Source organism: Carcharhinus amblyrhynchos, chromosome 7 (genome assembly GCF_965287045.1).
Source record: "Carcharhinus amblyrhynchos chromosome 7, sCarAmb.v2.hapA, whole genome shotgun sequence".
Lineage (NCBI taxonomy): Eukaryota > Metazoa > Chordata > Chondrichthyes > Carcharhiniformes > Carcharhinidae > Carcharhinus > Carcharhinus amblyrhynchos.
This window is the reverse complement of record NC_137330.1, coordinates 42166889-42180496: the sequence shown is the minus strand read 5'-3', so window position 1 is coordinate 42180496 and position 13608 is coordinate 42166889. Positions and strand designations below refer to the sequence as shown.

At 44.2% G+C, this 13608-nt stretch overlaps 1 protein-coding gene across 4 annotated transcripts in view; it reads left to right on the top strand.

Annotated features, from left to right (window-relative positions):
- The window catches only part of LOC145344898 (structural maintenance of chromosomes protein 6-like), a 92651-nt gene that overhangs the window by 54714 nt on the left and 24329 nt on the right, over positions 1 to 13608 (top strand). For all 4 annotated transcript variants that reach the window (XR_013887002.1, XM_080192191.1, XM_080192189.1 and 1 more), the window contains 5 exons: positions 5903 to 6063; positions 7219 to 7354; positions 7449 to 7529; positions 7708 to 7878; positions 7973 to 8110. Coding sequence is in view for 3 of the 4 variants with exons in the window: in XM_080192191.1 (XP_080048317.1) it covers positions 5903 to 6063; positions 7219 to 7354; positions 7449 to 7529; positions 7708 to 7878; positions 7973 to 8110 (687 nt within the window). In the remaining variant the exon portion in view is untranslated. The remainder of the gene's footprint in view (positions 1 to 5902; positions 6064 to 7218; positions 7355 to 7448; positions 7530 to 7707; positions 7879 to 7972; positions 8111 to 13608) is intronic.

Genomic DNA, 13608 nt, shown 5'->3' with positions numbered 1-13608 from the left:
AGCAAAAGCCTATTCCTCTGCTACAGACCCAGGACTACACACAAACTACATCATCACGTGACCCTGTCAATCACTGTAATCAGAAATCCCTAGATCTAAATACTTCATCAGTGATCTTCCGTCCATCGTAACATCGGATGTTGGCTTGTTTGCTTATGATTGGAAAGTGTTCAGTATTATTTGAAACATTTACATACAGGAACGTTCAGTGCCTGCATGCAGCAAGATGTGCACAACATTTGGACTTGAGCTAATAAGTGCCAAGTAATTTTTGCCAGGCAATGATCGTCCCCAACAAAGAATTTAACCATCTCCTCTTGACATTCAACAGCATTGCCATCAATAAATCTCCACCATCAACATCTTGAGGGTTACCAGAGACTTAACTGAACCAATTCAAAAGAATATTGTGGCTATATGATTAGGTCAGATGCTAGCAATTTTGTGGCAGGTAATACATGTTTTAACTCCCCAAGCCTGTTACCATCTACAGGGCACGTCAAGAACGTGATGAAATTCTTCACTTGCTTAGATGAGTATAGCTCCAACAAAACTTGAGCTTGACACCATCCCGAACAAAGCAATCCACTTGATTAACACTTCGCCCATCACTTTCAACATTCACTTCCTCCACTGATGCACTATAGTACCACTGTATGCTACCTACAAGATGCACTGCAGCAACTCATCAAGCCTTCTGACAGCACCCTCCAAATCTGCAACTTCTACCATCTAGATGGATAAGGGCCATTAGTACATGGAGACGTGACCACTTGCAAATTTACCTCCAAGCCACACACCATCTTGACTTGGAAGTAAATGCTGTTCCTTCACCGCCACGTAGTGAAAATCCTGGAACTTTATCCCATTAGCTCGGTGGGTATGTCTTTACCACATGGACTCCAGTAGTTCAGGAAGGCAAACTGCCATCATTTTCTCTAGGACAATTGGAGTTGGGCAACAAGTGCTGACCTTGCCAACAGCATTCATGCCCTGTCGAATTTTGGAAAGGTTACAGCACATTAAGCTCATCACGTCCATGCCAGTTCTATTTAAAAATTACTCAACTTACTCCCCTGCTTTTTTCTATATTCCTGTAACTTTTTCCTTTCATGTGTTTATGCAGCTCTTCTTTGAAAGCTATAATTGAATCTGCTTCCACCACACTTTCAGGCAGTGTATTCCAGATGCTACACACTGTGATAAAAATATTTTCCTCATGTTGCTATTGCTTCTTTTAACAAATATCTTAAATTGGTGTCCTCTAGTTTCTTGATGTCATAACAAGTGATACCTTGATGGCAGGGTCTGTCAATCCCATTTAACCTCTGGAATTCAGCTATTTTGTCCATGTTTCAACCAAGGCTGTTAAGGTTAGGAGCTGAGTGACCCTGCCAGAATCAAAACTGAGCACGATCAGGAATGTAGAGGCTTTTAAGTATTTTCTGTGCTACCTTTAGAGAATGATTCTGGGGTGAAAGGCTTCAGTTATGATCGATTGGGGAAGCTGTGCCTATTTTCTTAAAGAGGAGAAGATTGACTGAGATTGAATAAAGATGTTCAAAGGGAAAGCTTTCTCCTCGTTGCGCTGTCCAGTCTCCTCATTATTTTGAACATCTTTATTTGATCTCAGTAAATCTTCTCCTCTTGAAGGAAACAGGCACAGCTTCTCCAATCGATCATAAGTGAAGCCTTTCACCCCAGAATCATTCTCTAAAGATAGCACAGAAAATACTTAAAAACCTCCACATTCTAAAATGTGATGCTTGAAATTGGGCACAGTTGCCCAGTTGAGGCTGATAATTTTAGAAAAATTCACGGTCTATGTCCTCTTGAGGTTTATTGCTAACCCTCCCTCACAGTAATTGTGTTTTTATGTTTTACACAACTAACTGATATCTTGACTAGTGTTCCTCCTTCAAGTACTACGAACAAAAAAGCGAATTGCCTTTAAATTATCTCATTGTTTGAAAGAGCTACATGTGTAGGAAATCATCGGTGGGATTAATTTTGATATTCAGTTAAATTGTGCAATGAAATGTTTGATACTTAAAGTGTAACTACTTTCTCCTGTTATTTTATTCTCTTGTGCTTCATGTCATATAATTGGTATGCGTGGAGTTGGTCTGGTAACAGCTTCTAGGACAACTACCCAAGCTTTTTGGTTCAATGAAACACTTCAAACTTCTCAGAACTCGTACATATAAAGAGATAAACATAATAAAGTGATAGAAGGGGTTATTAACAGCACTATCAAGCAGCATTTCCTTAGCAATAACCTGATCGCGCTCAGTTTGATTCCAGCAGGGTCACTCAGCTCCTGATCTTAATAGCCTTGGTTGAAACATGGACAAAGTAGCTGAATTCCAGAGGTTAAATGAGACTGACAGCCCTTGCCATCAAGGTATCACTTGTTATGACATCAAGAAGCCCTAGCAAGTGGCACGGTAGCACAGTGGTTAGCATTGATGCTTCACAGCTCCAGCGACCTCTGATTCCCACCTTGGGTCACTGTCTGTGTGGAGTTTGCCCATTCTGCTCGTGTCTGCGTGGGTTTCCCCCAGGTGCACCAGTTTCCTCCCACAGTCCAAAGATGTGTTGGTTAGGTTGATTGGCCAATGCTAAATTTACCCTGGAGTGTCCTGAGATGCGTAGGTTAGAGGGATTAGCGGGTAAACGTGTAGGGATGTGGGTGGGGGTAGAGCCTGGGTGAGATTGTGGTTGTTGCAGACTCGATGGGCCAGATGGCCTCTTTCTGCTCTGTAAAGTTTCTATGATTCTAAACCTGGAGTCAGTGGGAATTGGGGGCAAACTCTTCTCTGCTTGGAGTGAGACCTGGCACAAAGGAAGAGGGTTGTAATTTTTGGGTGTCGGTTATCTCCATTCCAAGGCATCTCTGCAGGAGTTGTTCAAGATCGTGTCCTATGCCCAACCATCTTCAACTGCTTCATCAATCACCTTTCTTCCATCATGAGGTCAGAAGTGGGGGTGTTCATTGGTGACTGCATGATGTTCACCACCATTCATTACTCCTCAGATACTGAAGCAGTCCATGTCCAATATCCAGGCTTGAGCTGACATGTGGCAAGTAGTATTTGTGCAATGCAAGTGGCAGGTATTGATCATCTCCAACAAGAGATAATCTAATCATCACCCTTGACTATTAGTGACATTATCTTAGCTGAATCCCCCACTATTTATATAGGCAAGCTAAATAAAAGGTCAAAGGCTAGGAATCCTGAAGTGAGTAACTCTCAGCCTGACTTGCCAAAGCTTGTCCACTACCTACAAAACACAAGTCGGGAGTGCGAAAGAATATTCTGTACCCGCCTGGATGAGTGCAGCTCCAGTAACACTCAAGGAATTTGACATCATCCAGGACAACGCAGCCACTTGATTAGTACCCCTTCCACAATATTTACTCTCTCCACCACTGACAAATAGCAGCAGCAGTGTGTACCATATACAAAATGCATTGCAGGAACTCAACAAAGCTCTTTAGGCTGTACCTTCCAAACCCACGACCATCACTGTGCAGGACAAGGACAGATGCTTGGGAACACCATCACCTGGAGGTTCCCCTCCAAGTCATTTCTAACTTGGAAATATATCACTGTTCCTTCACTATCGCTGGATCAAAATCCTGGAACTCCCTCCAAACAACACTGTGAGTGTACCCACACCTCAGAGACTAGCGGTTCAAAAAGGCAGCTCACCACCACCTTCTCGAGGGCAACTTGACCAGCCAGTGATGCCCATATCACTAATTCAATAAAACAAGAATGAAGTGAGTGAGCCACATTCCTAAAGATGGCCCCAGTGTTTCAATGAAACAATTCACTATAGGAAGTGTCAGGTTTTCGTGAGTTGGACGTAATGCAAGAACCTAATAAATAGGAATAGTGGAATATAAATTGTGGACAATACAACCCCTACAACTTGTTCTATCATTCACTACAATCATGGCTGATCCTTAGTCTCAACTTCACATTCTCACCCACTTCTCTTATCTGTTGATTCATAGAGAGACCAAATAACTTTCTATCTCAGCCTTAGATCTGTCCACAATGGAACATCCACAGCTGTCTGGGGAGAGAATTTCAAAAATACTCTACCCTCAAGAAATATTTCACCTCAATCTTACATGTGCAGCCACTTATTTGGAGATAGTGTGTTCTTGTTTCTCCTGATGGGAATAAACCTCTCAGTGCATATTCTTTGAATCCTTCAGAATATTTTGTGCTTCATTAAGACCACCTCTAAATTCCTGAGAGTATAGATCCAATTTAATCTGTCTCTCTTCCCAGGAACCAGAATTAACTTTTGCTGTACCACCTCCAAAGCAAGCAAGCATGTCCATCCTTAAATATGCAAATCCAAATTGCATACAATACTTCAGATGTGGTCTCACCAAAATCCTCTATAATTATAACAAGGTTTCCAACTCTCCTACTCAGATTCCAGCATCCACAGTAATTTGCTTTTATTTTTTCCCGTTCTCGTATTCCAGTCTCCTTCCAACGAAGGACAGCATATCACTCGCCTTCCTAATTGCTTGCTGTACCTGCATGCTAATTTTCTTGTGTTCCTTGCATGAGTGAACCAAGTCCCTCTGAATATCAACATTTACAAGTTTCACACCTATTTAAAATATGCTTTTCTATTACTACCCAACTGAATGATCTCATTTCCACAAATTATACTCAATCTGTCACTGCTTTGTCCATTCACTTAATCTGTCTATATCTCTGTGCAGCCTCTTTGTGTCCTCACCTTAGCTTGTATCTCCACCAAGCTTTGTTATTGGCAATCCAAGACATAGTACTGTCTGTGCCTTTGTTGAGCTAGTGGTTTGTGGTGTCGATGATAGCCATGAGGATCTCCACTTCTGTCTCTTTTGTATTAATAACAATTATAAATAGCTGAAGCCCCAGCATTGATGCTTATGCTACTCAATACATCACAGCTTGCCAACTTGAAGACAACATGTTTATCAATACTCTTTGCTTCTTGTTTGTTAACCAACCCTTTATCCATGTTATTGCCCCCAATTCCAACAGTCCTTATCTCATGCCACAACAGAAAGATCAATGCATCTTATCAAATACCTTTTGGAAATCTAAATATACTGCACCTACTGGTTGCCCTATATTTGCCCTAATGGTTACATCCTCAAAAATATTTAGTAAACTTGTCTAGCACAATGTCCCTTTTGTAAAAATCATGTTGACTATGTTTGATCACACTATAATTTTCAAAGTGCTTTGCTAAGGTTCTGCAATGATAGATTCCAAAATTTACTCAGCAACTAATGTCAGGCTGACTAGCCTGCAGTTCCCTGGTTTTTCTCACCCTCCCTTTTGAATAACCATGTAACATGTAATAACTTGCAATCTGTAGAACCATTCTAGAATTGGGATTTTTGGAAAATCTTATGCAGCTTTTGTTTCTTGTCTGGGGAGTTTACCACCTACCAGGACCAGATTATTTTTATTCTAAATTTTGTCCATTCACTTATTCGAAATAGAAATATACCAGAAAATAAATTAAAATTATGTTTCAACATTTGAGGCAAATAAATTTCTCTTTCTATATTCTAACTTCAACATGCTTTGAATTTATTGCCTACTAAGAGTTAGGTTTCACTGCAACCAGATCCAGATCCAATGCTATTTTGCCTCTAAAATTGCATTTTCGTGTGCAGAGTACTAATTCACTGGTCAAACATTATATGATTTTTATGGCAGTAACCAAAGTAGAATATAGCCAACAGGTTATTTAATTGCCCTTCATAGAACAATGGGTAACATATTGAGAAGTGTACTGGATTTTTTCTCAAACAAGCACTTTGATAATAAAGAAATTCTAACGAGAAACTAAATATTGACTATTTCATTTCCAGAGCAACAGCAGAGCTCGTGAAATTATGCAACAGCAAAGACCACCCATGAACTGTAGAGAAGCCTTTACTGCAGCAGGTGACCAGGTCTTTAGCAACCGCTATTACTCCTCAGAAACAGACAGGGCAAGATACTTGGGTGATGATGTGGAATCAGAAATCAGGTTGGTAAATTTCTCTATCAGCTATCTTAATGTTGCATTTTCTCCAAAAATATGTAGGTTTTAGCCATAAATCTTGAAAGATACTCTGGAAGTCCAGTCCTGTACATACTTATCCTTTTCCTTCCCCCTCTACAGTCTGTTGCTTCCCTTCCCCCTTCATGTCAGTCTTCCCTTCTGGCTTGCTATGTGTTGAGATATGATTCTGAAATCTTGGATGATAATTGTGCTAATGGTTGAGAGAGGTTGGCAAAACAAGTGAAGAAACATAAATGAATAAAGTTTATTTATTAGTCACAAATAAGGCTTGCATTGATACTACAATGAAGTTAGTGTGAAATTCCCCTAGTCGCCACAGTCCAGCACCTATTTGGGTCAATGCACCTAACCAACACATCTTTCAAAATGTGGGAGGAAATTGGAGCACCCAGAGGAAACCCACGCAGACACAGGGAGACCATGCAAACTCTACACTGATCCAATCTGGGAATCAAACTCGGGTCCCTGGCGCTGTGAAGCAGCGTTGCTACTGTGTCACTCATGGCTGACTCTATAACCTGGTATTGGTGGAAAGTTTGTACCACTAGTTTTTCTAAAAGCTTAAGAGAATAAAGAATTCTACAGTGCTGTTGTATAGCATATAAGCATTATAATTTATAAACTGCAGCGAGTTAAAATGTCAGCCTATCACCTCACTGAAATTTAATCTTGTGTTTGTCTCTTGAACTAAATTATGCACTTTGTATGATAATCTGATCATGAGAATCTCCAATGTTTAAATTATAACATCCTCAAGTGCTGTTTTAGTGGCAAATAGTAACCTTTTGTATGTTTCCTGACTGTTAATGCCAATCCATTTATAATACCATCCTTTTAAGAATATAGTATTGCTAAGTTGTTATAATTTTGTTGTTTATGAAATATGGACATTGTCTGGTAGTTACTAATGTGAGGAGTTGGTGCAATTGAACACGCTATTCTAGTCTGCGGATTCACCATTAAGAACTAGCTTGCACCCTGGTCTATTATCAATTTGAGACTGCCCATGAGTTGCTCGAGTTCAAAAAAATGTTATTATTGAATGAGGAAATATATATTAATTACTTCTTGTTTTCCAGCGGCATAAGTGCTTTGGTCAATTCTTTTTTTGTTTTGCAGTCAGCTGGAGATGGAAGTAAGCAATAAAATGGCCAAATTGTCACATTTTCAACAACGATTGCTGTCAATAGTAGAAGAAATACGGACAAATGAGTCTCAAATGAAAATGAAACAAATGCAGAAGAGGAAAATCCAGGTCTGTAATTAAAAATTTGGGGGAAAACATGCTTTCCTTTTTTTGGTATGTAGAAAGAAAAATAACCTTTCTATCTATTTTTCTTATGGTTCAGGAAAATATGACAAAGGTAAAACTAGAAATTACAGATTTAGAAAATGTGGATGAGCCCCAGTCTGTGGATATTTCCACACTGGTGAGTGTCTTAACTTTTTTTGAATTGACACAAACCTCCTACTTCAAGTAGACGTCTAAATTTTATTTTCGTGTATTTTTGAAGACTTGAGATTGTTTGACGATAAGTAATTCGTATCAGTTTGGATGATAACTGATTTCCTTCTAGCTGACTCTTAACTTCTTTTACTAAAAACTAGGAAGAAGAAGTGCAAGATATCTGGCACAGAATTGAGTCTGGCAAGAATAATTTGGAGCATTCAAGGATGGATATGGATGAGCACCGAAAGATAGTGAGTGAGGCTGAACATAAGTACAAAGAGATCAAGGAGAAAATAAATCTAATAGCTGAAGGAGCTGATCCAATCAAGGTGCAGATTAATTGTATAAAGTTTATGAACTTTTCTTAGTTTGTTTCAGAATTGTGTTATCTGTTTAAAAATGGCCTGCATTATTTCTTAATAGGATGACCTAAGTAAAATTGACACAGAAGTTGGAAAATGTAAACATCATAAAAGACATTATGAAGAGAAAAGAAAAGAGCACTTGGATGGGATAGATAAACTGAGAGCGAGTCTGGAAAGTAAAGAAAAAAGTTTGAAGGTACACGATTTTTTTTCTGTCAATGATCATCTGTTAAAGCATCATTATAACTTCATAGTGTAGCAGAAATACTAATGTGGAAGATTCTAACTTGTATCTTATATCAGTATCCTTAATTGTTTCAAGCACAGTGATTATTGTTAGACAAATTATTTTACTATGTTATGTATTGCTTGATTATAGAGGCCCTATTTTACCATTTTTATTTTCAGTGCTGGGCAGACTTGAACTGGGCGTGTTTCAGATCCGACTTTTGGATCTGCTCTCAGGCGCCCCATACACACACTGCCTGAAAAAGTAGCAGCGATTCTGAATCGTGCTGCAGAAGCCTGTGGGCGGGGCTAAACACACAAAATGCTGGAGGTCTGATCGGTGCCTCCAATTGTGCATGTGTAGTAAAAATAAGATAGAAAATTGCTTCCCTGCCATATCGCTCTTGGCCAGATAATGCCTCCCCCTGGCCCCCACAAATATTAATGACCCCCTTATTGCCCCCAGCCCCCCCGCTACCCTGGCTGATCACAGTCCCCTGCCGCCGCCACCCCCCCCCCCCCCCCCCCCCCCCCCACCATATCACACGCAGAGTAGTAGCAGACCTCCCTCTCTTCACCCCACCGATCACAAGCAGAATGGCAGCGCCCTCCTCCTCCCCCACCTCACCAATCGCATGCAGAGTGGCAGCCGACTCCCCCTTCCTGCCCCACCGATCTGTGTAGAGCTATCTGATCCACCTCTATTCACACCCCTCCCCCCCACCGATCTGAGTCTGAGAGCAGCCAGGAGCTCGGAACTTACCTCCTCAGAAGTTGGAGCGCCTGCATCAGATCGTTGCGCACCATGTCCTGCACTGAATCCGGATGGGCGAACGCGATGGTAAAAGGGGAAGTGCCACTAAGTTTCGGTGTGCAGCCCATCAAGTCAATTTAAATGCATAAAAATGCATTTAAATTGACGTTGCGCCCGCTTCACACATGGTGCTGATTGCAGCTATTTTCAGGCCTTGGTAAAGGGGGAACCGGTGCGAAGGTGGGCATGGATCTCGCTACTGCCTCATGCCCGACTTTACCAAGATTTCACGCCCGAAAATGGGAGCAACTTGATGGTAAAATCGGGTCCTAGGTGAATAGTTTTAATTATTTTCCTCTGAACAAAATTTCTATGTAATTTTCAGTGAAATTTTTAAGTTGTGTAATTTTGGCAATTCAGTTTTCAACAGAGTACTTGGAGATTTGATAGGAATAAAGTAATTATCATTAGCCATTGAAGTGTTTCCCTTAGCCCACCAATCTTTCCTTCTTCTCCCCACTCCTGTGAAGATTCCCATCCCATGCTAGGGATTAGATGTGTCATGCTTTGGTTGTTGGAAATTGGGTCAGACGATGTAATAATTTGTGTGTAATATTTGTCTGAGTGTAATGGTATTTACCACAAAGCACACTGCAGCTGAATCTGACTCTGTTCTTATCTGATATTTAGATACTCAGGGTTTATTTATTTATTGTCCATCCATAATCCAAAGACTCTGAGGCACGTTGTAACATACTTTACTGATGAGCTGGTGGAGATTAAAAACTCAGAGTGAGTTTGAAACTCTCACCTTCCTGGTGTGTGTGGCTCATCTACTCATGCAAACTTGAGCTTTTGGAGAAACAGATAAAATAATTTTGCAAAATATGTCATTTGAATTGAAACAATATTTTGAGACATTTGAGAAATAAAGACGCTGCCACAAACTGTTTCCTGCCCAGCAAAGCTGCTGCTGTTCTTTCTCTGAATGAACATTGAGCTTCAGATAGACTCAAACTTTCTCCTGTCTCCAACATCTGAGAGTTACGGAGCTTGCTACTGGAGACACCCGTTTTTGTTGTTTCTGCTGAATTGACGGCTTCCAGTAAGAAGGAATGGGGAAGAAGGAGAGCTATGGCCAACCTGCCTGCCTGCCGTCCGGCTTGCCTGCCTGCTGTCCGTCCATCCAGCTGGCCTGCCAGACTGCCTGTCATCCGGCTGCTGGGGTGGAGAGAGATAGAGAGAAGACACAGAGGGAGCGGTTCTTTCTTTTTCCATCCACAGAAGGGAGGGCTGCACAACTTTGAAACAACAGCATCAAAGGACTGAGTGGTTGGACTGATGCCTTTGTCTTCAAAAATCGGTGCTTGGAAGGGAGTTGGGGGGGGAAGAATATTAAGACTGATTTCCATTTGCAGGGTGGGGGGTGAAGACACCCTGGACTTTAACAGTTGCACCCAGGAGGGCTGAAGGAACAAAATCCCGCCCCCCCCCCCTACCCACTACTGCTGCCCCCAACACCAGCACCCCTCCTCTCCTTCCTCCTGACTGGGGCACCAGCTCTCCTCAATGCCCTCGTCTTCTCTCCTGTTCCTCCAACCTCTTTTCTCTCTCTCTAACTCTCGGGAGAGAGCACCTTAACACCCACCAATCCCACCACACACTCCCTCATTCCCCCTCTGATCCCATCCTGCCACCTAGGCGGAGAGGCCTTTACCCATCCTTCCCTACAACCTGACCCCCCATCCCTCCCCATGGACACACCTATACGCCCTGCCATACATCTGGGCAGTCTCGGGTGGGCACAGAACCATTTGATTGGACACCATGGTGACAGCAATGTTGTCCCAGGTGGCAGGGCCTTTCAAGCCCACTTCTGCCGTTATGGCAGCGGCCAAAGCCCCCGCCGTCCCAAAGACCTTGTCACCTTTCAATTTAATCACAACTCGGGGTCAAGTGGTACGCTCATCCCGACATAGCCATTGAGGCCTGCATTCGGGCAATGGCTGGTATTGTTGGCCCCTCAGCCATTGTCATGGCCTCGAAGATGTACAGTAAAGCCATATTCTTTTTGAAGGCTGAGCAGGTGGTCCACCTCGCCCTGGAAAAGGGGCTCATGGTGGGCAGGACGTTTCTGGCAGTGGACCCTTTGGAGGCCACCGCCCTTCGAACGTCCCACCCTTCTTGCCCATGGAACTCCTCCCCCTTCCAGAGGAGGTCAGGCCTTTCATCTGGAGCAGGACCAATCCCCTCTACTTGGGGGCCCACCTCTGCCCAGCCGAGGAATCCTGGCCAGAGAACTGGCGGGAGCTGGAGGTCAAAGTTACCTCCCACCTGAGTCGCTGGACAGGACTGTTCCCCTCCCCCGAACAGCATGTTCTGAAAGCTTGTGGCATTTGCCACAAATAAACCGGTTGGACTTTAAGCTGGTGTTGTGAGACTTGTTACTGCTTTTACCCCAGTCCAACGCCAGCATCTCCACATCATTGGCAACAGAGCCAGGGGGAGGGATCAGAGAGACCAGCCATTACCACAACATGGAGGCGACCAACTGGTTTATGACAAGAACTCTCCCCTGTAGGACAGCATTTGGCCTTCATAACCTCAAACAGACCACTGTCCGCAGCAAACTACCTAGCCTTCAGGAGAACAGTGACCACGACGCCACACAACCCTGCCACAACAACCTCTGTAAGACGTGCCGAATCTTTCAGCACGGATTCCATCATCTCGCGTGAGAACACCATCCACCAGGTACACAGTATGTACTCTCGCAACTCGGCCAACGTTGTCTACCTGGTACGCCGCAGGAAAGTATGTCCCGAGGCATGGTATGTTAGGGAGACCATGCAGACGCTACAACAATGGATGAATGAACACCGCTCAAATCACCAGGCAAGACTGTTCTGTTCCTGTTGGGGAACACTTCAGCGGTCACGGGCATTCGGCGTCTGATCTTCGGGTAAGCATTCTCCAAGGCGGCCTTCACGACAGACGACAGAGCAGAGTTGTTGAGCAGAGACTGATAGCCAAGTTCCGCACACATAAGGATGGCCTCAACTGGGATCTTGGGTTCATGTCACATTATCTGTAACCCCCATGACTTGCCTGGACTTGCAAATATTCACTAACTTTCCCGTCTGGAAACAATACACGTTCTTTTAACCTGTGCTTAAAGCTCTCTCCACTCACATTGTCTGTACTTTTAAAAATTGATTAGCCGTAAAGACTCACATTCAATCATTATGCATGTAAATTGAGTTTGTGTCTTTGTGCCTTGTTTCTGATCAGAACTTCCACCCACCTGATGAAGGAACCTCATTTTCCGAAAGCTTGTGGCATTTGCTACAAATAAACCTGTTGGACTTTAATCTGGTGTTGTGAGACTTCTTTCTGTTTGTCGCCAATATCCAGAGAACCCTCCTGCGTTTCTTCTGGGACAACCAACTGCACTGGGTCCCTGCCGCGGTTCTGCATCTCCTGCTTGAGGATGGCAGTCAAGATCTTGTGTGCCTTCGCACTCAGATACTGACCTTCCACCTCCAGACCCTGCAGAGATACCTTTACGTTGAGCCCCCTCTACAGTGGTGTGACCTGGTGATGTATTTCTTCCGCCAGTGGCGCGGTCTCAGTTATGATGTGCAGTTCCTGCATATAATCTGGGGTGCGTTTTGACCTCCTTGCAGGAGTTGCTCGTCTTTTACCAGGACCTCCTTACTATCTGGAACACGGTCGCCTCGTGGTGCAGCTGTCCCCCATCAGGAATAGCGGCTCTCGTGCAAGAGCCGCTGCTCAGGAATCCACTCCTCCAGCCGTACAACTTCAGGTGGCTGACGGAGAGGGAGGCTATGGATGCTGGGGCAACCAGGATCAGGGACGTGCTGGGTGGCGGAGGGGTGGGCTGGATGAGCCCCCGCGTGATGGTTGAGCGTATGGGAGTGTCCATCTGGTGCACAGGCAAGGCCATTCAAGACCTTAGGACGGTCGTGCTCAGCCCCGAAAATGCACGTGGTCTCAAGGCGGCTCAGGCGTGCAGTGGGATCCAGCCCCAGCGTTCCCCTGCTCGGATGGAACTCCACACTGGCCCAAAGCCTTAACTCCTCTCCTTGGGTCAGGTGCCCCACAGCATGTGCCGCCTTGCGGAAATGTCCTCCGTGCCTTTTTCCACCACGCGGAGACATTTCTTGTACGGGTTGCTGCTGCACACCTTCCACTACCGCGTCCTTGCCTGTCATCCGGATACACCTTGGCGGGCCTTGTTGCCGTCGGGCAGCGGAGGTCCCCAGTGGAGGTCCCTTTATGGAGGGTTTTCCCCCAATTACATCGAGGACCTGGGGTGGAGGGTGATGCATGTGGCAGTTCCGCACAACCGTAGGATCCACTGGTTCACGGGCTCCGAAGCTTGCCCCTTCTGTGGCGTGGTGAAGTCCATGCACCATGTCTGTGTTTTGTGTCTTAGGTTGCACTCCCTTTTTGTTTTCCTGTAGAACCTTTCACTAATGTTCTGTTTGCACATCAGTCCCACACTCCTGATCTGCAGACACCCAATGCGGAGAGGATGGGTTGCGATGGCGACCTCCTTGTGAACCTGCTCCTGGGCTGGCGAAGCGTGCCATTTACAGGTACAGGTAGCGGGCAATCAAGGTAGCTGTCCATCCTGACTGTCTGCCCCTCTACCGCGGCTATGTTCGCAGCCAGGTGTACCTGGAGAG